The sequence below is a fragment of the Colletes gigas genome, unplaced genomic scaffold, assembly GCF_013123115.1.
Source record: "Colletes gigas isolate AHSC1104 unplaced genomic scaffold, ASM1312311v1 Colletes_gigas_Sc00012, whole genome shotgun sequence".
NCBI classification, from domain to species: Eukaryota; Metazoa; Arthropoda; class Insecta; order Hymenoptera; family Colletidae; genus Colletes; species Colletes gigas.
Genome location: NW_025106641.1, coordinates 8,572,206 through 8,597,589, shown reverse-complemented (window position 1 = coordinate 8,597,589; position 25,384 = coordinate 8,572,206). Strand labels below are relative to the sequence as shown.

Here is a 25,384-nt window from a genome sequence, read left to right as displayed (position 1 = left end):
ACGTTGCAAGAAGAGCGTTGGAAATATATTCATACAAAAAGTGGAAAGTTGTATCCCGCAAATCCTACGATAGGGTGAATACGGGGCGACGAGTTGGACCGCTGTTGTACGATTTTATTGGAAAGTTGTGAAAAATAACTTTCTCGACGGGGAGTTTTCGACGGTGATTGAACACTCGTGATGCAAACGGTCGGAAATAACACTTACGTTTCGCGGAGGGGGGAACGCGAGCGATGTTGGTGGTGCAAAGGTGACGTCAGGTGACAAACGTGTGTCAGATGCCACGTGATAGATGAATATCACGCATGGCAGCGTGGACCAAACCAGTTAGGAGATAGTGACGAGTTGCCCGGATTTATGGTGGTTTAACCAAACGAGAAGCACCGTGTGTTGTTAGTTTATCGACGGCGCTATACTCCCGGAATGGTTAACTATAGGTGCGCCTAGATGCATCGATACCGCCACGCGAGTGCCGTTACTCAGAACTGGTGCATATATTTCGGGCTTTCGACGTTATGAGAACGCGCGAGTCAAAAAGTGGATTACCACTAATGGGTATTTAGTAACGAATATTTAAACTCGAACTCGAATTAACGCGCGTTGCTTCCTACGCGGTTCGATGTAAAACAATTTTAACTGCACTGTAACTTTTTATCCGAAAGGGCATCGTTGTAAATGTTTGAATATTTATATCAACTGTTTCTACCTGTTTCGTGTTTACAAACTTCGATAAAATCAGCGATTCACTCGAGGAAAAATATTTCTTTTTTAAGGAAAAAAATGATATATTTATTTTACTGTGATCGAGTCACGTTTAATTTCTGACAAATTATTGACAAATTATTCTAAATGTAAAGATGCAACATACGAGATACAAGGATCTAGCTTAACACTAGAACTACCAATAGCTATGGTGTATTTATTTGTACCAAAGAAATTAAAACGATGCTCGAAGAAATGTATAATGTACTGGAAATAAATGTTTATTTTTTAGAATTTTTATTAGAAATTACGAATGGGTGATTTTGACCACTTCTGGTGTTAATGAAGCTTCCTGTGTTTACAAATAAAATTTGTAATCTGTCCCATAAGCTGCGTGGAACGCTAACATTTGCGACACTCTACTAGAAAATGGTCGATTTTCTTTGAATAGTCTGTAATTCGCGTGCGATCGAGCAGGTCCTCTTGTAACTTCGGTTCGCTGACAGGGCCTGTCTTCATTAAAGCTTGGTCTCGAAACTGGCCTCGTTGTGTTTCCCTAATGGCAAGCACTGGCAGCGGTCGCTTTGCGCTAATTGCTCGCGCTCAAGTATCCATTATTGCATCCGCGCGACGTAATTCAATCGGCGCGTTTCCGCCCGAGGCGTTTTCATTGCGCCGCGGCGCAAATTTCCTCGGCGTTTGAGTCGACGGCGAGCCGGTTGCATCCTGCAATACGCAATCAATCTCATTTCGAGGCGGCCGTTGAGCGTAAAACCGAACCAGAAATTCTGTCCCGACGTTCCATCGCGTTCCCCCGAAATTCAACGCCCGGAGATTTCTACGGTTGCGCGATATTAGACGGAACATCGATGATCCTAACGCGTTTAACACGGCGTTTCGGTTCGATTGATCCCCCCAATGCTCTGCAATTAACGTTGTACACGGCATTAACGTTGATTTTGACGTAATTTTGGCATTCGTCCCTTCGAACGCGCAGCAACACCTGCTTGGGAACCGTCATAACGTAGGCTTAGGCTGTTATAAGTGGTTGCAAAGAACCTCGAACAATACCTGAGTTACACTTTTTTTAAAGATCATTGGTCAAAATGTGTTAAAGATTGTAAGAATTATGCGATTTAATCGTTATATTTAATTTCTTGTTTCAGATCTTGGTGGCTGGACAAGGTCTGAACGATGATATGTGGCATACGCTGAGATTTTCCAGAAAAGCGAATGCTATCAAATTCCGGATCGACGACGAGGCCCCCGTAAAAGGTAAATGCTCGACAAAAGAAATAAACAATTTTTGTAGAATCATAGAAAATATCGACTTAAAATGTAAAGCAGAGGAAACATATTTTCTGGATGTACGGGCAGTAAATTTTAATCGATATTGCAGCGTAAAAGGCAAAGAACGTATTAGCTCTGCATTTGCATGCTGAAGTTTATAAAAAGAATTCCATTAAAGGACATCGATTATATAAAACTTGTAAATTTTTAACATTGAAAAACATGAAGATAAACTTAGAATACTCTTTTCACGATTAAATTTAGTAAAAATAGACCGTAGTCTTCCAATCGTAGATTTTGTGAAATTGGTGCCATAAATATTCAATAGTCCACGTCGCAACGGAACGTAACCGTCGACAATTCCCGTCAGGCTTCCTCCTGTCCATCGACGCCATTCCACAGTTCGTTCTTTCGAGTCATCGAGTCACGCGTCGTTGATCTCGTTCGCGCTTTTAGTTCTACGACACGAGGTACGAATACAAAAAGAGGCTCGTTCGCGCTCGAATTCGAACCCGTTCGACCGCAACGTCGTTTTCGAATCTCGATAATCGCGCATGCGTGTCGATACATCACCGACGCGGCGGCCATATTGAAATGACCAACGTCCACTTAACTCGTCGAGTATCTAGCAAATTAAATTAATTATTTTGCTAAAACTTTATAAACGATAATATCTACTATGTGTAATCTATATTTATTGTTTCTTACATAGTACATCTTTTGTACTAAAGAGTTTTTCGAACCTGTACGACCACAACGTCGTTTTCGAATCTCGATAATCGCGCATGCGTGTCGATACCTTACCGACACGGCGGCCATATTGAAATGGGCAACGTCCACTTAACTCGTAGACTATCGGGCAAATTAAATTAATTATTTTGCTAAAATAATTATATCTACTGTGTATAATCCACATTTGTTGTTCCTTACATATTACATCTTCTGTACTAAAGGGTTTTTCCCCGTAAATAAATGAACTTCTGCAAAGATTTTCTTTTAAAACAATCGAGAAATACTTAATATAAAATTCGTATAAAACAAAGTTACGCAAATACGAATTAAGTTTTAAAGGCCACAAGCTCTACGAAAAGTAATGTAAAATAATTTAAAAACTGCTGGCAGTGGCATATGCCGTGTGGAACTTGGATTTTTAGTTTAATTCGAAGGAATACGGCAGGGAAAGAGAATTCGAGGAGGATCGCGACCTAAGCAAAATTGCACGAACAAAAGCAATCAGAAATTCGTGCGTCGCCAGTTCTGACGCCGACAGTCCGAAACCAATCAACTGTTTCGCAGCTGCGTCGGAGCGTACAATTTCCCTCGCGAGCGACATATTCTTGAAGTTCGGAAACGGGGCGACCTCGAACGTTGGGACCCTGTTAAAAAATCGTGGTGATTTTTCGTCGACGGGTGGAAGTTATTTCGTGAACGTTTTCCAGCCAACTTTTTCCGTTTTTCGGAGCTATTTTCGACTGGGCGTTGTTTTTTCTTTTTTATTTGCCGACTGTAACACAGGAGTTCCTGCTGGGACTAAACAACAGTTTTGAAATAGATTTTTGTTTGGAAATAACGGAAACTGAGCAACATTCTGCTGTCCTCGATATCCGTTTGTTTCTAAACAATTTATTATCGGGGTTACCGTTTACTACGTGACTCGTAATAAATTCCAGGAAATTATTGGGAATGAATTAAACAAAGCAGACGGCTGAATTGTCGAATGTTTTAGTTGAAACGAAAGAAATGCAATTGCTCGAGTTGCGAAATTGCTCTTCCTCGTTCGCGTTCGTGAAAACGTTTCGTTCGAGAGCGAAATAAGAAGCGAGTGCCTTGTAACAGCGGAGCCTCTGTTTCAATCTATCGAACGTTCCTCATCGCCTCGAAACTAATCGGATTGCCTCTCATTGCTTGTAATAGACACTCGACTCGAAATGCAACTACAACGCCGCTGCTATTTACCCTACGCGATCGTCGTCGACGCAACGTTTCGAAAGCAATCAACTGTTTTACGTCTGCTACCGACACACAATTTACTCCTAGAATTCTACCGGGCTCCTTACCTGCCCTCTTGTTTCCAAACGCTTCTCGTTCCGTCTGCATCGTGTACACTTTGTAACGAAATCCTGGAAATTTACGACCGGGGCCCCCCGGCCTCGCGTATCCCCGTTTTATCGGGACTTTTCGCCGCCAGGTTTTTCCCATTAAACAGGAAAACAAAACTTGTCGAAGCGTCGCGTTCGTCAATATAACGAGAAACGTACAACTTCCGCGTAAAACCGGGAATTACTGTATCAAGATCGTTTCGTAACTCCGCACGAAAGCTACGTAACGTATAAACAATGCAGGAGCGTGCACTTGCACGGTGATATTGCTTTTCGAGGACATCTTGATTTCGTTTATTCTTGGAATCCAAGCCTCGAAAAATCGTGCGTTGAAACCTCGAAGGGGACGCGGAGATCGATCGATCAAAATCGAGAATAGATTCCGTTTCCCCTCACCAATCCTCGTGCCTTTCTTTTACGCCCGAATCGTCTCGAATGGTCGTCCGATAGAAGTCAATCTCGAAAGGAGGAGAAGAGTTTCTGGTCGAACGACGACGATCGGTCGACGCGAAACGCGATTTAATGAATTCCTGTCGGCGGGTACAGTTGTTGCCGTCGACTTGCCTGAAATTCCGCATTTAATTGCGTACACACGATATTAATTCTAATTGATGTTAATTAAAACAGACACGGAACACCGAAGCCTCGCGTTTCCATCCGCGATGTATCATTTTACCGCTCGACTTTGCATTTTGCAGGTAATCAGTTTTGATTAGCCCCTGCGCGGCGAAAACAATTGAATTAACAAAATGATTAAGGGATGAGGGAGAGAGTCACGTTTCTTTGTACAAACACGCCACGTCTGCTTATGCAGGCTACGCTACTTAATTATCGTCGCTGAAGTTTAGTTCCAACGAATAAGGTGTCACAGATAATTTCCATGAAGAAGAAAACTTTTCTTCAACGCCATTTTGTCCCAGGATATAAAACTCGTTTTAGTATCCACTTAATAAAGTATTTGGCAGAAATTTCGGTCCCCCTTGCGGTGGAAAAATATCTACAGTAATGATATTAATTACGAAACATAAATAACAGGTACAAAGGACGTGAAATTTTAAATATTTCCTGTGTTTAAAATGTGTTTAAATTTGCTTAAAAAGCCTCGCATTTAATAGCCTGGAATGATGCAAATTATTTTAGATATTTTTTACGCGAAGGGTTGAAATTGCAGCCGGACTGAAACGAGTTGTAAAAATATTTAACCCCGCGTCTGATAAAGATCGAATGAACTTTCGTTTAATGTTGAATAAGTACGCGGAACGAGAGTATCAGCGATGCTAATTTCACCGACCCGTTATTTCCTTTTTAACGTGCTGCAAATTCAACCCCTGAACATCGCTTTCGATCGTGCCCGGGGCGCAGCTCCTCCGCAGTGCCAGGCTTTGGTACAATATCGTATTTCAAAATCCCTATTTAGCATAAATATCCGGGCAACAGCCGAGGCGAGGGCCGCAATTCCGGCAGGAATTCCTCGTTCGAGCTTCCGGAGGGATGGAAGGACAATACGCTGGCGGAGGAAGAAATACGAAGGAGCGGAGAAGTAAAGGAAACTGGAAAGAATAAAAACTCGAAAGTAAATCTAAGAGCACGAAATAAGAGAAGGAATACTAAATGGGGAACGGAAGTAAGCCAAAAAGAGAAAACAATATTTCGCCGTTCGAGCGAAAAGGAAAGGAATTTTATGAATTTTTAAGAGAACGTTACGTTTAAACGATACTGAGGCAAATGTTGTCATTCCTTCCAATTTGTAATTATGACGGACTAATTGTCGTGGAAGATTTTAAAAGATTAACATTTTAAAATATCTATTATTTTATAGTAAACGTTAATCTTACAGTCCAGTTTAGAAAGGGTTAATAAGAAGAATAATATTAAGTGGAAGACTGAGACAAAATTAAAGAATGAGATGTATAGTATACCTTGAAGGGTAACCATATGACTCAATAGTAAGATCTAATATATCGACGTCGTCCAATAATCTTATTTTACCAGCAGTTTCTCATATTCACGCTCGATTCTCGTTATCAACGACGTTGTTTGAACCCATAATTTACAACCGTCTAATGCTTTATCGACTGCGTTCATCCTGAACTGCCTTACACATTCGACTAACCTGTTGTTCGACGGTACTTTGGAATGATTTACAGTCGGCGGAAGTGGCCTTGAACGACCAATTAAATTCGACCCGGCTATAATATCTCGCCGGGCATCGCGCTGTCCCGCGAACTGACGCGATTCGATTAATAAGGGTTGACAAAAAAAAACGCGAGATACGGAGAAACGAGCCGGAAACGACGAAGGGAAAGCTCCAAGCGTTCGATCGAATTTCTCACGGGCGTATAAATACCATGGAAAATTCGCCTTCGATAATCAATTTCCACGTCGAGATTTATCAGCGGTGCACGCCGCCGCGAATCACTCCGCCCGACAAGATTTATGTAGAGCTTGTAACGGCGCACGGGACTTTCGTTTAGTAACAGGGACCGCCCTCGTCTGGAAAATAATTTTCCTCTTCTCTTATATCACCGCGAGTGTATCATATTTCCTGGAAATTATCGACGTTTCCATTTCTATTATGAAGCACCGCGGGTTGCCTGTGCGAGGGGCCGCTTAAATCAAGCGTTTCTGGGATGATCAGTTCTCCATCGACGAACCGTGCGAATAAAACTTTCGAACGTTAAAATATTTTCGTTTTTCTTATGCGTTTGGATATGGATCGTTTGCGATTAGAAAACTAGATTTTTTGTTTATTCCTATCGAGTAAAAAATATATTCTGTTCCCTGGTGTACTCGTAACGAAACGAATAGAGAAACAAATGGACAGGAATTCTAAAAATGTGTGATTCGGTTTAGAAACCCCATAAACGTTTGAATCACATTAAAAATTATTTCGAGAGTTATTTCAAATGCAAAGGTGTTAAGAGGCGCGCGTAAAACCACGTTAGAAACAGTGTTAAACGAACGAGCACGTATTTAAAGAAATCCTCGCGTGCAACGATAGTGACATTTCTGATTTTATTTATGCATATCGCGCCATTAGGATCGGAGAAACCTAGTCTACCGTGTGACGAGGCAAAGCTGACACAGTCGTAAGGAAACGCTCACATTTTCCACGAGCATTAACATTCTTTCATTAAAACTATTCAATATATTTTCAACGTCGAATATTGCTCTCCTTTTCATTTTCGAGTACTTGTCTTTAATAAATATCAACTTAATGAGGCGACGCCATTGAGCCTCCATGGGACGGAATAATTTCCTCCGCAAATGTTTGTCCTCTCGAAATCCAGCGTTTTCTCCGAGAAATACGGGAACAAACGTGTCGTAAGGACGGATGTTTCGTGCGATTATAATGACGTCGTTGCCGCGTGACGCGTTAAACAATTAGAAAACCTCTAATATTCCCGCGTTGGAGATTCAGTGACGTGTATAACAGGAAGGGCGTTTTATAAAAACGCGAGACTCGCATGTGGGACGGAAGTGACGCGGAATATCAGCGAAAAGAACCGTCACGAAGCAGGGACAGAGGGGTACGCGCCCCCGTCTTCCATGTTACGAAATTAAAATTTAAACAAAACAAATTCGATCAATTATTTTAACGCTACAACGTTCGCGTAATTCGTATTAAATTTCGGTTTTATCTCTAAAAATATCAAGAGATACTATGAAATTGATTCACTATTGTAGGAGCTATGGCCGTTTGAAAATTGGACCACTTTTACGGGGTTTATCTCACTTTACGGGGTTAAGGATCTACTTTCCGAATATTTTTGGAATTTCTACATATTCCTCACTATAATACGCGTTGTTTGCATTTTGAAACATTAGAATCCTTCAATCCGTGCAGAAATTATGTTTTAAAGATACACATGCGCAGAGGAATCGGGTTTGGTCATTGTATTTTCAGTAAGGAATTTTTTTCTCGAGAATGAGTAGGAATTTGGGGGTAAGTGTATTCACCAAAAATGATTGCAATTGACCCTCGCAACCGAAAATAATTTTTTTAGAACGATTTGAAATTTTTCATTTTCGCCGAAAAATTTAGGCACATATTCGAATTTTTTTCTCGAAAGTGCGTAGGAATTCGGGAGTATGTCTAATGACCAAAAATGATTGTAATGGGCCCCTGCAACTAGGAATAATTTTTCCAGATCGATTTGAAATTTTTCATTTTCGTCGAAAAATGTAGGCACCTATTTGAATTTTTTTCTCGAAAGTGCGTAGGAATTCGGGAGTATATCTGATAACCAAAAATGATTGTAATGGTCCCATGCAGCTAAAAATAATTTTTCCAGAACGATTTGAAATGTTTTAATTTTGTCGAAAAATTTCACACCTTCTCAAATTATTTTCTCAAAAGTGCGTAGGAATTCGGGAGAATGTCTAATGACCAAAACTGATTGTAATGGACCCCTGCAGCTAAAAATAATTTTTCCAGAACGATATGAAATTTTTTTTTTCGCCGAAGAATCGACAGCTACCTTCCATTAATTTTTCTTAAAAATTTGTTTCTGATTTTTAATAAACACACCCATGAGTAATATAGTAATACTATTTATTTAATAAACAATATAATATATCAAATTTCTGCGTTTTATTGGTCAACTGTTTAGTATCAACGTCACTGCTGGATGCAGATGGCTCGTGACCTCTTTGTTTGCGTGAAATATAATCCCTAACATTTACCAAAGAATAATCAGGGCCCGGTAAAATATATTATTCGATAATAATAATTTCGTTCCTGTTCCAACAACTTGTTGAATTACTCGAGAGAAAGAAGCGACGTTTAAAAAAGGCAACGTTCCACGAGGCAGTTTGTCCCGCATCAATTTACATATTGCAGCTACGGGGACAATGGCGGGCGCGAAAAGTTGCGTGAAAAATTGCCGCGAGAAATTTTTAATTTCGAGCCCTCCCGGGCCGAGCGTCGTCGTCGAACTTGCAAAACTTTCGCAACGGCTTACCTTAATTATTCAAATACTCCCTAAGCTTGGCGGAAAATTCGCGTGGAAAGTACAACGAAAACGGCTCCGGATGGCCGATATTTTCGATAATAATTTACAGTTTGACAGCGTTGGAAGTATTAAGCTCGACGCTTGTGAATTATCGACAGGCTCGCGGTAAAGTAACTTCGCGGTCACTTTTCGTTACCCGGTGTTCGATGTGCATTAGCGAGTCGCATTCGAATTAATTTCCGATGAAATATCAAGGTGCCACGGAGACCTGGAAAATCATTTTTGTCGGGTAAAAAAATTATTCCCTCTGTTCGTCACTTTTTGATAGCTGGTGTCGTCTTGGTATTAGTGTTAACCTTAAAACAAATTTTATATTATAAGTGGATTACGGAGCTTTGTAGAGGGTTGTTTCGATCCCTAAATATAATAATTCGTAGTCTAATTGTAAGAAAGTATCGACTCTTCGCTCTTAAAATTTGACTTTGTAATAACATGTAGAGAAGGATGTTCTTTACAGAAGAAACAAGTAACTGTAAAAATTGAAATTGCTCAGTCACCATTACCGAAAACGATTCGTGTATTCAAAAATGACGCATAGAGACAGCGGTCGAATTTTTCGGAAATTGAGTTACCGTATTCGACCCTCGAAATGGATTGAAAAACAAATTTGAAACTTGATTTGGCGCGATATACGTTACCATTCGCCTGTTCCATCAATTGTTCACGCTGCATGTAAATTTGCCTGTACAAGATATATCATAAAATTGGGTCAGCCCGTATCACTGTAACAGGTATCAGCAGACAACAAACCAATTAAATAACCAAAATATCCTCGTTTGTTTCGCGTTACCGTAACATATTTACGGATAATATGGTTTACGTGCACGATAATAATTTATATTTCACGAGCTTTTCATCGTGTCGGAGATAGATTTTTTTTAATAGCAGAAACTAACAGAACACCTATAGTTATGGACACTCTGACACACGATATAAAAGAATTATACTCGTCGATGCAGTAAAGAACACGATGTTGTATCGAGAGGAAGCAGTACTTACGTTGTTACGTAAGATGGAAATAATAGCCATAAAATGCAGAATGCACGCGATCTTTAATTCCCTATTGAGTAACGTCTTCTCGCAATCTTCTGCATCCATTGTATATCCTGCATTTTATTTCTGAATTGCAACAAATAATTGCACACGGGTCGTGTCAGTCAATTTTAACTACTCCGGGCACAAGAAAGATTGTCAGCTTAATTCATGCCGAAATTGCTTGCTAACGAACGAAAGAGCTATCGTCGAGAAGTTTATACAGCTCTTGCACAAAGAGCTGTAAACGACCCAAACTTCATAAATTGCATATTAACAGCGACGAAACATGGGTTTACGGTTACGATCCCGAAACGGAGGCAAAATCATCGGAGGGGAGCAAATTCACTCTAGATTCGCTTAGAGATCAACGGATGATTGTTTTAGGTATATATTGACATTAAAAACTTTAAGAATTACGAGTTTGTTCCACGAAAACAAACTTTAGGAGACACTGGTATCTTGCTTAAATTTTCAAAAAATCCTAGGAAAATTATCCAAGAGATCTCCAATGCTAATGAAAACAAGCAATCGCGTATTCTGGGAGTTAAAAAATGGCGATTGGGGAAGATAGGCACGCTTTTACACGAATTTTTCTCATTATTTCCGCGCGCCACGCGTCACGATAGAATTCTCGGACGACGATACCGGAACTTTTCGACGTATCCGACAGGGTTGTTGGCGCATCGACGAGCAACCAAAGCCCCGGAGCAACGAGTTGTCCTGGAAAATCTTCAATTAGCATTCATAAGAGCGTCCCGATTCAAAGGATCGTCGCCTGAATGCAAACAGCCGCGTCACTGGGCTGGCCCCCCCCCCTCCCCCTCGCCCCCCCGTCGCGATGGGTGCATTTGGAATTTGTGATTTCATCCCGCGACCGTGCCGGGGAAATTTGTAATTTAACCCGGGCGCGTTCAGACTCTCCGCGACCGAAGAAAATTGCGGAAGGTGAGCTACTACGGTGGGGGGAGGGGGGTGGGGCGTGAAACTCCCTATAAGTTTTTGAGCTCGAGTCGCGAAGAGAGTTGGTCGGATCAGCGCCCTATTCTTATGCTTCCCGCGAGAGACACGCGAAGAATACTTCTCTCGCGGGTAAGAAGTTACGTCGATTAACCGGAAACGTCGATAAAAAAAGTGTGTCAGTAGTACTGATTCAGGTCCACGAACTTAGATTTATATTGCACACGTTTTGCTTTTATTTTTTATATTTAACTGGGATCAATTTTTCGTGTTTTCGTGTGTGTTTCGGAATTTATGGTGTACCTTAAATATCGAACTGTTAATACTGATTTAGTTCCTCAAATTTATATTCTACACAGAAAAAAACAAAACGTGTAGAGTATAAATCTGAAGTATGAAATATATATATGGAAAATTTGTTGTTTTATTTAACTAGAACCATGTTAATTTTTTATGTTTTCATGTATGTTTCGGAATTTATGGTGTACCTTAAATATCGAACTGTTAATACTGATTTAGTTCCTCAAATTTATATTCTACACAGAAAAAAACAAAACGTGTAGAGTATAAATCTGAAGTATGAAATATATATATGGAAAATTTGTTGTTTTATTTAACTAGAACCATGTTAATTTTTTATGTTTTCATGTATGTTTCGGAATTTATGGTGCACCTTAAATATCGAACTGTTAATACTGATTTAGTTCCTCAAATTTATATTCTACACAGAAAAAAACAAAACGTGTAGAGTATAAATCTGAAGTATGAAATATATATATGAAAAACTTTTGTTTTATTTAACTAGAACCATGTTAATTTTTTATGTTTTCATGTATGTTTCGGAATTTATGGTGCACCTTAAATATCGAACTGTTAATACTGATTTAGATCCACGAGTTTATATACATGTAGAATATAAATCTAAAGTATGAAATATATTGAAAAAGTCAAAGAGAAACCTTGGACCATGAAGACACAGAAAATTAACATGGTTCCAGTTAAATAAAAAAAGAACAAAACGTGTAGAATATAAATCTAAATTTGAGGAACTAAATCAGTATTAACGGTTCGATATTTCTTATAATTTTATCTTTTTATGCTTACGTCGCTGCAAACAGGGTTAACGGTTGTAAGAGCAATTTTCATGGCATAGTTTAGTCTAGAGAGCTTCGTCGAGTGTTTTATTGGCCTCGGACAGAATACTTTGTGGAAGTAGCGTATTGCAGTAGCAGAAATACAGTGGAACCTCGATTATTGCAGGGAATTTTCAAATCATACTTGTTGCTTAGCAACCATTATAGTTGTCGACACCGTGAAACGAACGACGCTCTCAAAAATAAGAGATCCAAATCGATTGTTTCAAACCTTCATCGACCATTCATAAAATAATAAATTCTCCGATAATTAATTACGCGAAAATGGTTCCTATTACATTTTCATTTCAACGTTAAAAACTCGTTTTATAATATTTTGATGGGAAAGTAAAATTCCCCCGGCGCGGTCCACGGCCGAATTACAAATCGTCGAGCGCGTAAATGCGTCTCTTTATCGCGGTCGATTCCACGGAATGCATTCTGGGGCTGTCGTTTGCGAGCGTCCGCTCGAAAAAGGCGCATTCGAAATCGCGGGATCGATCGACGGAAGAAGAGTCATGCACCGGCGATGCACCGAGAATTCCTAACGTCGTCGAAACCTCCCCGTGCCATTTTTATTTCGCTCGCGCCATTTGTCGTTCCCCAACGCTCGGTTCGTCCGTGTGCCTTCTGCCTCGGCGGAGAAGTGCAGCGGCGTGTCCTTTTTCATAAATAATCGGCCCGGAAGCACCGCGACAGGAAGCGCGCCCCTCTTTTTCCCGGGGAACCTGACGTCTCCTGAATACGGCATTCGCGAAGAATACTCGGAATTATTCAGATTCCACGGGAGTATATTTTCTTCGACGGGATTCCCTCGCCTTCGTCGAAGGAAACGTCCGCTTCGAGCCTTACTTTGCCTATAAAATTTTTCCAGACGATCGACAAATTACTCCCACTTATTTGTTTAATCTTATCGAAATTCAGTTTCTTAGCTCCTTCAACTATTAAAGGGTTAAAAAAAAAGCGAAATGTGTGATATCGAAAAACTACTCCCACTTATTTGTTTAATCTTATCGAAATTCAGTTTCTTAGCTCCTTCAACTATTAAAGGGTTAAAAAAAAGCGAAATGTGTGACATCGAAAAATTACTCCCACTTATTTGTTTAATCTCGTCGAAATTCAGTTTCTTAGTTCCTTGGCGATCTATTAAAGGGTTAAAAAAAAGCGAAATGTGTGATATCGAAAAATTACTCCCACTTATTTGTTTAATCTCGTCGAAATTCAGTTTCTTAGCTCCTTGACGATCTATTAAAGGGTTAAAAAAAGTGAAATGTGTGATATTGAAAAATTACTCCCACTTATTTGTTTAATCTCGTCGAAATTCAGTTTCTTAGTTCCTTGATGATCTATCAAAGGGTTTAAAAAAAGCGAAATATGTGATATCGAAAAATTACTCCCACTTATTTGTTTAATCTCGTCGAAATTCAGTTTCTTAGCTCCATGACGATCTATTAAAGCGTTAAAACAAAGCGAAATGTGTGATATTTTACACCCTTGGACACCCTGTTTCTTTCAACGAATGCTCGAAAAGTCACAGTTTTGAAAATTTTAACAATTGTAAAAAACTTTAGAATGCTTCGTATTATCTCTAAATAAATTGATGAGTGATTTACATGAGAAATTGTTTAAAAAGTTCGTTCGATTTGTATCCGGAGAATAGTATGTTTTGTTTAAAAAATGTTTTCAGACCGATTCGGGAAGTGCTGGAAACCAATCGCACGGGAAACAAGCGAAATTGCATCAATGAAGTTTCGCGTATTGCGTTAAACGAACGCGTCGTCGATAAAATCCACGCGCAAATTACTATTACTCGCGTCGAAATAAAAAGCTGAACAAGTTTTCTGTTGAATTTGATTATTCGGTAAAATTCGGCTCGAAATTCTGGCGGGTTTTGATATTTCGCGTCGAAATATGGTGCAGGTAGCGTGACGCGTTTAAAAATTATCAACACGCTATGAAATCGAAACGTCGCGCGGAGAAAATGATTTTAAAAAATCAGCGATATCGATTTTCCGCTTGAAACAGAAATAGAGGAACAGCTATTTTGTAATTGCCTTAATCGAATGAATGATCGCTTAAATTTTTGAAAAACAATCCTCGCTGCATTTCGATCTAGTCAAAACGAATATAACTTCGGAACTAACAACTCTAATCATATTTATTTTCGATCGAATGAAGATTTAAATTTATTTTGTTAATGATTACACGTCTCATTGAAACCACCTTTAGGTCGACATAAAAAAGTAGAAATATAAGAATAACTTAATAATAAATTACAAATATCGTATGGAATTTCGTCAATGGCCCCAACGACAAAAACAGTCTAATCATATATTTTCTCCAACAATATTGTTCGTCGATACTGGAAATGTAAATTTGTGCATCAATCGTGAAACTCCAGTCGTCGCAACGATGGTCCATAAATGTGTGACACACTATCGTATAAAATAATGATCGAGCCCCAATTTATCGACGAAACGCACACCCTCGATATTAAATCTGAAAGTTTGATAAATGATACGCTTAAAATTTAATTTAAAAACTTGCTCAAACATGGCGGAAGGGCGTAAGAAATCCCTCGATGACGTTTTTCCGAATCGTTGGATAGGACACGGGGGGCCAGTTTCGTAGTCAGCTTGTTTGGTGAACTTAAAACCGCTCGATTGTTTCCTTCGGGAAGCATTAAAGGATGTTGCAAACAAAGACCAACGATATCGAAAAATATGAGCCAGAGGATTAAAAAATTCAAACGGAACGCCTGTACAGCAACTTTAAACTTGCCAGAATGTTTCAGAAATATTTGCATCGAGGCGATATTGTAAATTAAACCGCAACGTAAAAGCAATATTCGTACAACGAGTCGAAACTATAGGAAAAGTAAAATGAAACGATGTAACCGTCGGTAATGCTGCTTAATCGATATAATAATTAAAAGTGACTCGGAATTATCGTCTGGACAGCCTGCTACTGTTTATCGGTCATAGTTTGCCGGCTCGGAAAATCCAATCGACCCGTACAGGGTAGGCATAAAGTTTCAATGCGTTGCGTTGTATCCAATCTCTTGTAAACCTGGCCATAATGCATCGGAGTATATCTAGGACAGCGGTGTATCGCTGCCTATAACCGATAACCGACGCCGTGCGTCGGTGTATGGCACGCCCACCCGTAATTGCATTTCGTGTGCATCCCGCGCTGGGACGGAATACCAAAACCCCGGCCAAAACTCGAAAGAATTTTCAGGAATGTTCATTCGCGTGATAAGCGTCGTGTAAGGGTTTCTGGTACCACGGAAACCAGCCTCCTAATCTTCAATTTTTATAACAAAAAATTATTGCTTTAAAATTGATATATAAGCGTTTCCGGGGTCGAAAATTAAAAGTCTGATTACAAAATTTTCAATATGACTCACTTCTATACTGAAAGATTATTAAACTCAACATGGACGACTGTGTATACTGAATAGCGATTGGTATGTGGTCACAAATTCAATTTTTTATATTTTAAAATACTGTTAACGACGAGCAGATCAAGACTCGACGATCGATGATCGAGACGTTTGCAATAGTTATCGCGTGAGTGGATTCGTGTTTAGATTATCGGCGAATCGATCGTTTGAATTTTGACGGTTCGGAAAATTTGCCCGACAGCGCGGATATTAGTCGGTTTTCGAGCACTTTTCTTCGACCGTATGAGAAAAGTTCTCGAGTGGGGGAATTACGTTCCGTGAAACGCGCTGAATCGAGCAAGTTTGGGGAACGAATTTTGATGAATTTGGCGGAATTTAAGTAGCTGAATTTTGGTCGAGGTTGGTTATAATTTGTGAAAACAAAAGTTGGGAACGGAGAGTCGAGAAACGTCGAGTGACCAAAAATATCTAAAGAAATTACAACGCGGTAATGCTCTCTCAGCGACTGAAGGGTGAAACGACCACGTATTGTCAAGCAGAGGCAGGTTCAGGGCAAAGCATCGTGTCCCCTCGATAAATTGAGACACCTACAACCCACTGGCCCAGTCCTAGGATCAGCCTATTAATCGATGGCGAGTACCAGCAATATTGAGTTACGCGGCAATACCCTAAATTGCTTGACCGCCTTAGCATCGCCACAAGCTCCGGGTCTTCGGTTCCATGGTTCTCAGTGGCATCGATCTCGCTATAATTACCGTACGGCTGAGTGCACGGCGTCCTTATGTTCTTACCGCAGCAGGTTGACAAACGGGTGTGCACTTAACAACGAGAGTAATCGAATGGTCGAACAACAGGTAGCAAAGTTGGGTAGCGAACGGTGCAAATATCCTGTGTAAATAGGACTTTTTATCGAATTGTCGATGTTTGTTCGAGAAACCAGTTCTTTGGCGAAGGTATACCATGCAAACAGGGCCCCTCGTTTGATTGGATACTTCCATAATTGCGTCTAAGCCTCGTTATTTGGGTTAACAAATAGGAAGACAATGATCCAAGTTGCAGGCTAGAGATATACCACGTTATTTTATGTTTTAGAATTTTTAATAAGAAATCCAGGCGCGTTAAAATCCCTTTTAGAGATAACTCGGTATTATATTAGCCTGTCGATATTTACATCGCGCTACTAATTTACAAAGTTTGGCTCATTGTGCGGGAGGAGGGGGCACAATTAAGCTTAAAAGCATCGCGTCCGTTAAGATTCTCGCGAGGAACAATGCGCCGATATCGAGTCCTCATTGTCCCCGCGGCAGCGGGTAAGGGACAATCCCGGGTCTGGCTAATAATTAAAATAGTTTCCGTGTAACTTCCGGCCGGGCTTCGTTCGAGTTTCGTAAGTACACTCGTCCGCGCCCGCCGCGGGACAATTCTTATTAATGACTTTGTCTTAATCTCGTTTTATTCTTATTTAGAGCGCCGTTGCGTCGACGTAGTCGAGTCCCGAGTCTATAGAAGCTTCGCGGGGGAGGCGAGTAAAAATAATGAATTGCAAATCGGAAAGTTTCGCGCGGCGGGAATTTTACGAAACGATCGGATAATGTTCCCCGGGCACGGTGCACGCACGGAAAACGGCGGAAAATATTTAACGAGACGAACATTTTAGCGTGACAGCTGCCGCGAAACTTTTATTCCCGCTGGTGGCCACGTGGCTGTGTATTTAGAATTATTCTTTGCTTTATTGCACGCTTTCTGTTTCTGTGACGAAAGGAAACGAGATCGCAGATTTTGTATTTTGTACAGTTTTTAAAACAATCGTTGCTTGAGAATTGTTTTCTAAACGTCGAGAATTACTTACTGTTTATGTATTCAAGAATTAATATTGTCGGTAAAATAAATTATGAAGTTCGTCAACGACGCTGAAACTCAATATCTCAATTCTTTGATTTATCGAATAGCGAAACATCAAACTTATTTCTTGGTGTGCATTGAATTACTAAAAATGTTTTACTGACGTTTTTAAAAAGATTCAAGGTGCAATTTTTCTCATTAACGTTAAGTTCGCCTTTTGTTCGACAGTGGAAACGCAGCTCGGTAAGCAAGGCATCCTGGAATTCCGCACGTTGCACGTGGGCGGCTACCTGCACGCGGGGGAGGAAATACCACACTTTGTGGGCCAGCTGCAGCAAATCTGGTTCAACGGTTACCCCTACTTAGAAATAGCGAGGAGCTCCGGAAATCATCAGGCTTCCCATCAAGGCGTCATACCGATCATCAGGATCACGGGGAAATTTGGAAAAAGGAACCATCCGGTTCACTATCCGGTGACCTTCACCTCGAAACAAACGTTCGTCGGGTTACCTGTGCTGAAAGCATACGTGGAAACGAACATATACTTCCAGGTAACGTGTTCCTTCGATGATCGATCTTCATTTTCGACGTATCGAATTGTAATTTTGTATTTTAACGAAACTTGCGTTGAGATCAGTCGACGTTGGAAAGGAAATTCTGAAAAGCCTTAGAAAAGCTACTACATTCTTCATTTATTTCCTATTTTTAACAAAACAGTCTCATTACTGCTCGACGCGTCTTCCAAACTAATTTTATTCAGTGCCTATATCATCTTCACCAATTTCTTTAGAGCCTATACTTTCGACTATCGAGTAGAGTTTAAATGTCGTGTCCCAAAAAGAACTCGAATAAATTCTTGCTCGATAGAAGTAACTTTAACTGTTAAAATGGCGGATCGAATCCCTCCCCCGGAATTTCGAAGCAGCCAGAAAATTACCTAGAGAGATCTTCCTCGGTAGATTCGCGTTGGACGTTATTCGAAAATTCGGGGCCGCCGCAAAAGAAATGGAATGTCAACGGTGACGCGTCCCCGCAAAAGGTTACCCCAATTAGACCCCCCGTACCGTCGACCAGTCCTCGATTCGATGCGGAAACTCCGGATTAATCGTGGCACGTGTCACGGTGTTCCACGTAAAAACCCAATCATGCCTCGTTCTTCCGTGGCGAGTGACAGACAAGCTCCTCTTGGTCATCACCTTCGTAATTACGCCCGACCCGTAATTGACGGGTCTCTCTGCTTTTTCCGCTGTCTTTCATCAAGGGTTCCGGACGGGGGGGGGGCACGCGCCCTTTGATACAGCGGGAAAACACGATCGGTTTTCGTAATCAAACGTACTCGTTACGGGCTATCGCGCGGTGGTTCATTGTGCACCCTTGTGTAAACGTTCCCTGCGGTCAGCGCGAAGGAGAGATGATGAAATCGGCGATGCGAAAATCAGGATGATTAAAACGCGACCGCGACGCCGGAAGTAGACGGCAGGAATCGGGGTCGTCGGTGATATTTTGTCCAAATAATTTTCAGTGGTCGTGCAATCGCGTCCCTCCCAATTTGCTAGTTTCCACATTAAATTATTTAACCCTTTCCACTCGGAGACTTTTTTCGACCACCTACTACTAAAACACGCTTTCTTACGAAATAGATAGCAAATACCCAAGTAAACATATCTTGTTTCTACATTCTCACTCTGTATAATCACTTTAAAACAATAATATCTCTGCTGGACCCTTCAGAGGTGACAAAGGATTAATAATTTCATAATGCAATAGTCTACACAGATTCTGACCAAATTAAAACAAATAATTACGGTAAAGTTGTTTCGATGTTACGTGGTTTATAAATTTTTACCGATACTTGAAAGACATATTGTTTTATTCTTTTTAAGAAGAAACGTACAAGGTGTTGTCGTGATATTAGCAAAAGAGCGACACTCGTTTTACAAATCGTACAGATCGGGATATTTTTCTAGTTGGACGCTGTAGAGTTGGAATAATTTTTTTACCGATGAATTACATGTTTCCTTTTTTCCCGCTGAAACATCGTATCTCGTTTTGCAGTTCAAAACGCGGGAGGAGAACGGTTTGATACTGTTCAACGCCGGCCGGGAACGCGACTTCATCGCCGTGGAGCTGGTGAAGGGGCACATCCACTACGTGTTCGACCTGGGTGACGGACCGGTCAAGGTCAGGGACACCTCGAGGTCGAGCCTGAACGACGGCAAATGGCACGCTGTCAGCATCGGAAGACCAGCGCCCAAAAGGCACACGCTCGCCGTCGACGATCATGTCACCGCTGTCAATAGCCAAGGGAGCAACGAGAATCTCGATCTCGACGGGATCTTGTACATCGGTGAGTAGAATGGTTTTCTTCAGCAGTTGATCGGCGTCAGCAAAATTATGGATACTCCGAATCAGTGGTTTTTAAACGCTCGTGGTCCCTTTCTATGCCATCGACCCTCGGAATTCTTGCGTATCGGTTGAATCGATGCTTCCTCACCGGTATCGAAAATAGTGAATTTTTATTAGCGAAGCTCTCGCGGAAGAAATTCGTATTAGACGAGCGGTGGAATGTCTTCTTTTTGTTGTGAAGATTTCTCTGCAAGTGTACATGGACTTAATAATATTACGTGGGATATGTCCAAATAGTCCATTATAATGTTCTTTATAATGTTCAATTATATCTCGATAGAGACTGAGAATTTCTTATTTATTTGTAATTCTATTTTCTTCGCTATAGTGTTTGATAATGTATTGAACAGTGCTGATACTTCAAACAATAATTTTTGCAATTTCTCGATAGCTTTTACCATCTCGAAAGTTCTTCACAACAATTTCTCGAATCTCTTCATTTTTACTATTATCACGATTTATTTTCTTACTTTGATGCAATACCACGTTTACTAACAAGATAAAACAATGTGATCTTTTGTTTAATGTTCCTCATTTCTTTTCGGTGATCCTGAAAGGGAACACTAGATATTATAGCAACTTCATTTTTTTTTTATGTTAAACAATATTCATTTCTTTTGTCATTATTACACAATAAATATAAATATATTTACACTATATAGCCACCTTACCTTTTTCCAAGATAGGAAAGAATTGTCCAGGAAATTAACCGAATGTCTAGTAAACTTTTCTGCAAATCCAGGGATAGACATGTATGTGTCCTTCGGGACATAGACGTTCAGTAAGATTGGCGGGTATATAGGCTCCTTGAATTATTGCACACAAAGAGAACATCGCGATAAAAACGAGTAAAACATTTATGAACGAGCTCATGATGTCGCGTGGAAAATTGATCGAGCAATTGGTATACAGATTTCTAACTCTCTATGGTTTAACTCGAAACAACCGCCATGCGTTCGTTCGGCTCTTATATGAATGTAGTCGCGCGATTGAGCAATCGAGGGCATCGCGCGATAAGCCGATCGAGAATTCCCTGACATTGCAAATCTACAGAAGCATCTGAAAACAAGGAAACTCTAAACGCTTCATACTTAAAGTTACAAAACTCGTCAATATTATTTGTTAGAAACTTATGTAAAACTCGACTAAAGAAACGACTAAACAAACCGAGTGTAATTACATTTATTTGTAAAAGTTCGATTTAACCCTTTTAGTGCCGAGCGAAAAACGGGTGCCTATGCGAAGAATACCGAGCCAATTTGACGAGTTTGTTATGGTTAGAGAAAAAGCTCATAAAAACCAAACTAAGAATGATATTTATAAAATTCAAAAAGCAGCATATTACGAAATAAAGAAAGAATAAAGTAATGGCAATTGCATTTCAATATTTATTGCAAATCATATAAATAACATAATTATAAAATATGATAAAAAACATAGAAACAAGTTTCTCTTCTACAAACAATATTTACACATAAGAATAAGCATTGTTTGATCACAGTTTTATGTAGGTCACGTAGCATAAAGTATAAGTATTTGATTTTCAATGATTTTTTAATAAATAATCAATTCAAAATATGATGAGGCTTTGTTAAAGAGTTATTATCGTTTAAAGTGGAGCCCGTACTGAATTTTTTTCTCGAAAACGCGCAGGATTTCGAGAGTGTGTCTATTCATCAAAAATGATTGTGATTGACTCCCACAACCGAAAATAATTTTTCCAGAACAATTTGAAATTTTTTTTCCCCGTTGAAAAATTTCACACCTTCTCGAATTTTTTTCTCAAAAGTGGGTAGGATTCCGGAGATATGTGTATTCACCAAAAATTATTGTAATTGGCCCCCGCAACCGAATATAATTTTTCCAGAGCGGTTTGAAATTTTTTAATTTAATTGTTAATAACTTTTTAACGAGGCCCCAGTCAAGAAACTGATATTCTTCATTTTCGTCTTATTTTGGCCTCTAGAATCTCCTATTAAAATTTTTTCCCAGTGTTGGCCGAACACCCTGTATAATATGACGACTCCAGAATACATACGTTTCCACCTCTAAGTAGTGTTGAGTTGCTGGTTCGCCCGAGCGAAAAAGGCTTCTAGGGCAAAGGGTTAAACTCAAAAATAATTTTTTAAATGCTTTTGCAATAAAATTAGACCCTTTATAATGTTTTACAAATTTTTTTTGAGACACGGAGCGGCTGTGCATTTTGAGTTTTAGACCGAAAGAGACCTTTATCCTAACATCTGTCCTTTGCAGCTCGATCGCCAGCTGCTCTAGAATTTGCAAAACTCGTCTATTACGAAACAACAACGCAAAAATGAAATCATCCATCAGATAGAAGGTGCTGTGTAAATAACCGTGATAGAGGCGACGCTTATGTCACCAGATAACATTCCTTTCGAAAACTGCCTTGCTACGCGTCGAATTACATAAACAACTAAATTGGCGACAGGCGTGGGAAGAGTTCGCAGGAGGTGGAAAAAAGACTACGTATCTTTTAAAAATCGTTTATTGTAAAAAAGAAGTACTAACTTAACGATTGGATGTTTCTCGAGGCGCGACGCCGATCGTACGAAAGCCCCGCGCCTCCGTCAGTCTGATGGAACGTGGATATTTCCCGGTTCCTTGCTAGTTGCTGAAATTTAACAGAAGAAATTTTTAGCTGAAACTTAACGGAAGAAGTTTTTTGCACGGAGTCAATTAATTCGCGCTCTTCGATCGTCGCTTTTCGCGGTTTAAATGTAAATAGAAGTGCGTAATTAACCGATAAGCAACCGACTGTAAGAAAAGAATATTAAACAGGAAAGTTCTATCAAAACAATCAGAAGCAACTTATAAATTTATTCATTGTTCGCCCACGATAAAGAAACTGCAATTTAATTATTTAGCGTTCTAATAATAAAAGTTTAATTGTTCGAACTCATAAACGAAAAATCGAGATTAACCAAAAAGATTTACATAATTTCTCTGCACACGCCGTTCTTGTCGAGTCTTTGTCCTTCGGGACACGGGAAAACGGGAACCTCGATGATGGTTCTGGAGGTGAGACTCGGCGGTTTCTTGTCGCTCGGCAACGTCTTCGCCTCGTTCTCCGAGTCTTTCGCGTCCTCGTCGATCGTGTTACCGGACGTCTCGTCGTCCTTCATCTTGTTCTCGTTGTAATCGCACAGTTTGCCGAACTTTTTCTCGTCCTTCTCCATATCTCGGTTTCGAAGCATCGACAGCACGTCGAACCACGATCTGTTCCTTATATAAACTTGGAAACCGTCGCGGATCAGTTTATCGTCTTCGAATTTCGGCGATCGGGGATACGCTCCTCTGTCCCGAGCCACTGCCGATAACGTCTCCGCGAACCCCGCGATAAGAACGAGGGCCCAGAGCAAACGTGGAATCGTTATCGACGCGTTTCTCATGGCTCTCGGCGGTAGATCGATCGGATAATCGGTGCACAAATTCCGAGTACCGTGTACTGGTCACCGCCTGAACGTGGCGACCGCGATGGACGGATCTTAAACAACAGACTGCTCGATTCCTTCGAACGATTGTCCGTTCCGCGACTTCAGACAGCCGTTTCGAACCGCGCATCCGGCCTTTATCCACAGTACTCTCCTGAGAACGAGATTAGATTTATAAGCAACGTTCTATCACCTTGCCTCGACCCCCACCCCCCCGCGGTTTCCGCATTTTGATTTCACGGTGATTAAAACGACGCAACCGACGCGACGCCGCGACGAACGACTGATAAAAGAGATCACCGAGTGATAAGCGCGCCGGGAAAGTACTAGACATTTCACCTGTTTGGGGGAAAAAAGAATGCACCTTAAAATTTTGGGGATGCCACGAGCATGAAAGAAATTTTAATCGGCGTACGAAAACGCGCGTTGCGTTGAACATGGCGCCTGTTCGATACAATTTCGAGAGGCGTGAAGCCCGAGGAAACGTCAACATCATAACTGTAAGTGTTAGCCAAGGAGATGATTCGGTTTATCGGATCACTGGAGCCATAGATCGATAGTGGGTCTCTTGTCATGGCACACAATGTATTCCCAGTAAGCGTGGAACGTGAGATTTGATTAATTCCGACAAAGGGCGACGCGCGTCCGTTCGTCGTTTGAAATAAAAATGCAAGGTCCCCTGTTTTCTGACCTCTCAAGCATCTCGGAATATTATGTTTCCAAAACTGCAGTAAATCGAAGAAACGAGGCATATTCCATGCAAGATATTACGCGTGAAGTAAATTATTTACTCGAACGAGGGGATCCGTGATGTATACATCAAGATCAGAATCAGGATCCGATGACGCATAAGTTAAAGCGATGTATCAAGACGTTAAAATATAAATACAAGTTCGTATCGAATGATTTACTTAGACGATTAATGTAATTCTGGCCGACTCTCGGGTCTGAGTAATCGGTCACGCCTTAAATAACAAATTTATGACAAGTACTACCCATACGAGATGACGTAGAATATTTATTTTCGCCAGTGAGTTTTATCGAAGGATAAACTTTGCACTATCGAAGTGTAAACATTGTTATAACAGGAAACCTAATCATACAAGGAAATAACATTAATAAATACAATGTTATGAAATAGTGAAAATCTTTCCTCATTCCCGATCTTCTATGAATTGGTATCAACAAACGCATTCGGATGACCGTTTAAAAAATTGAAGATCACACTGCCCTATTGATCACAAGGAACTGTAAAATTTTTTTCTCTTACATTTTTTCTAATTAGCCAGCTAGTAGTAGCGTGAATCCCCTGTATAATACCGGATAATAAATAAATGTTTATCGCGGTCGTTGTAGACGTGCCGTTTTATAAAGATAAAAAAATAGTTCTGCGCGTGAAAATAAGCGTTCAGCAAAGAAATCGTCGCACACAAGGAAGTAGACTTTAGAACCTCTTCAGGAGTAGAACTGTTTTTAACGAGGTCGATAACGTAAAAACGATATGTAATAAGGAAGTTTCACTCGTAAAAATCAACTCCGTCAGATATGGCTTTATCGCTTTATATCCTATTGTAGCTTCCGAACAATGCTTTATATTTTTATTGGAATCGAAAAAAGGTGAAGCATAAAAGAATCAATACAAGAAATTTAATTACCGTTGATGTCGTAACGTCGTTAAGGAATAGAACATATCTCTCAAAGAAAGATCGATTACCGCTCTCGATAGAAGAGTATATTTATTTAAGTTTCTTGAACGTATGCTCAACAAATCAGGATTAAATCAGTTATGAATTGCAATCGAAAACAACACTTCGTGTTGCTTCTTTCCTCCTGACTTCTCGACAGTTACGTCACAGACTATATTATGCAATTAAATTCCACGAGAAGCAATGTTAAAGTTACATCTGGTGAAGGCTTCGTATCGATTTTCTACATTCTTTTTTTTATCATTGCTATTTATCGAAGAGCAGAACAGAGGCTCTGAAATAAAAATGAACCCCGTAGTCCATCGAAGGGTTAAATTGGACAGAGGGTTGGAGAATCAAGA

At 40.2% G+C, this 25,384-nt stretch overlaps 2 protein-coding genes across 2 annotated transcripts in view; one reads left to right on the top strand and one right to left on the bottom strand.

Moving 5' to 3' along the window:
- LOC122399111 (neurexin-1) overlaps positions 1–25,384 on the top strand; it is a 455,816-nt gene that overhangs the window by 371,883 nt on the left and 58,549 nt on the right. The window contains exons 15-17 of the mRNA XM_043399529.1: positions 1,869–1,977; positions 17,708–18,030; positions 19,535–19,826. Coding sequence (XP_043255464.1) covers positions 1,869–1,977; positions 17,708–18,030; positions 19,535–19,826 — 724 coding nt within the window. The remainder of the gene's footprint in view (positions 1–1,868; positions 1,978–17,707; positions 18,031–19,534; positions 19,827–25,384) is intronic.
- Positions 22,376–23,478, bottom strand: LOC122399119. The gene is made up of 2 exons (XM_043399542.1): positions 22,841–23,478; positions 22,376–22,517 (listed from the first exon to the last, which is right to left on the bottom strand). Exons 1-2 carry the CDS (start codon positions 23,293–23,295, stop codon positions 22,511–22,513), a joined length of 462 nt encoding a protein of 153 aa, XP_043255477.1. The 5' UTR covers positions 23,296–23,478; the 3' UTR covers positions 22,376–22,510.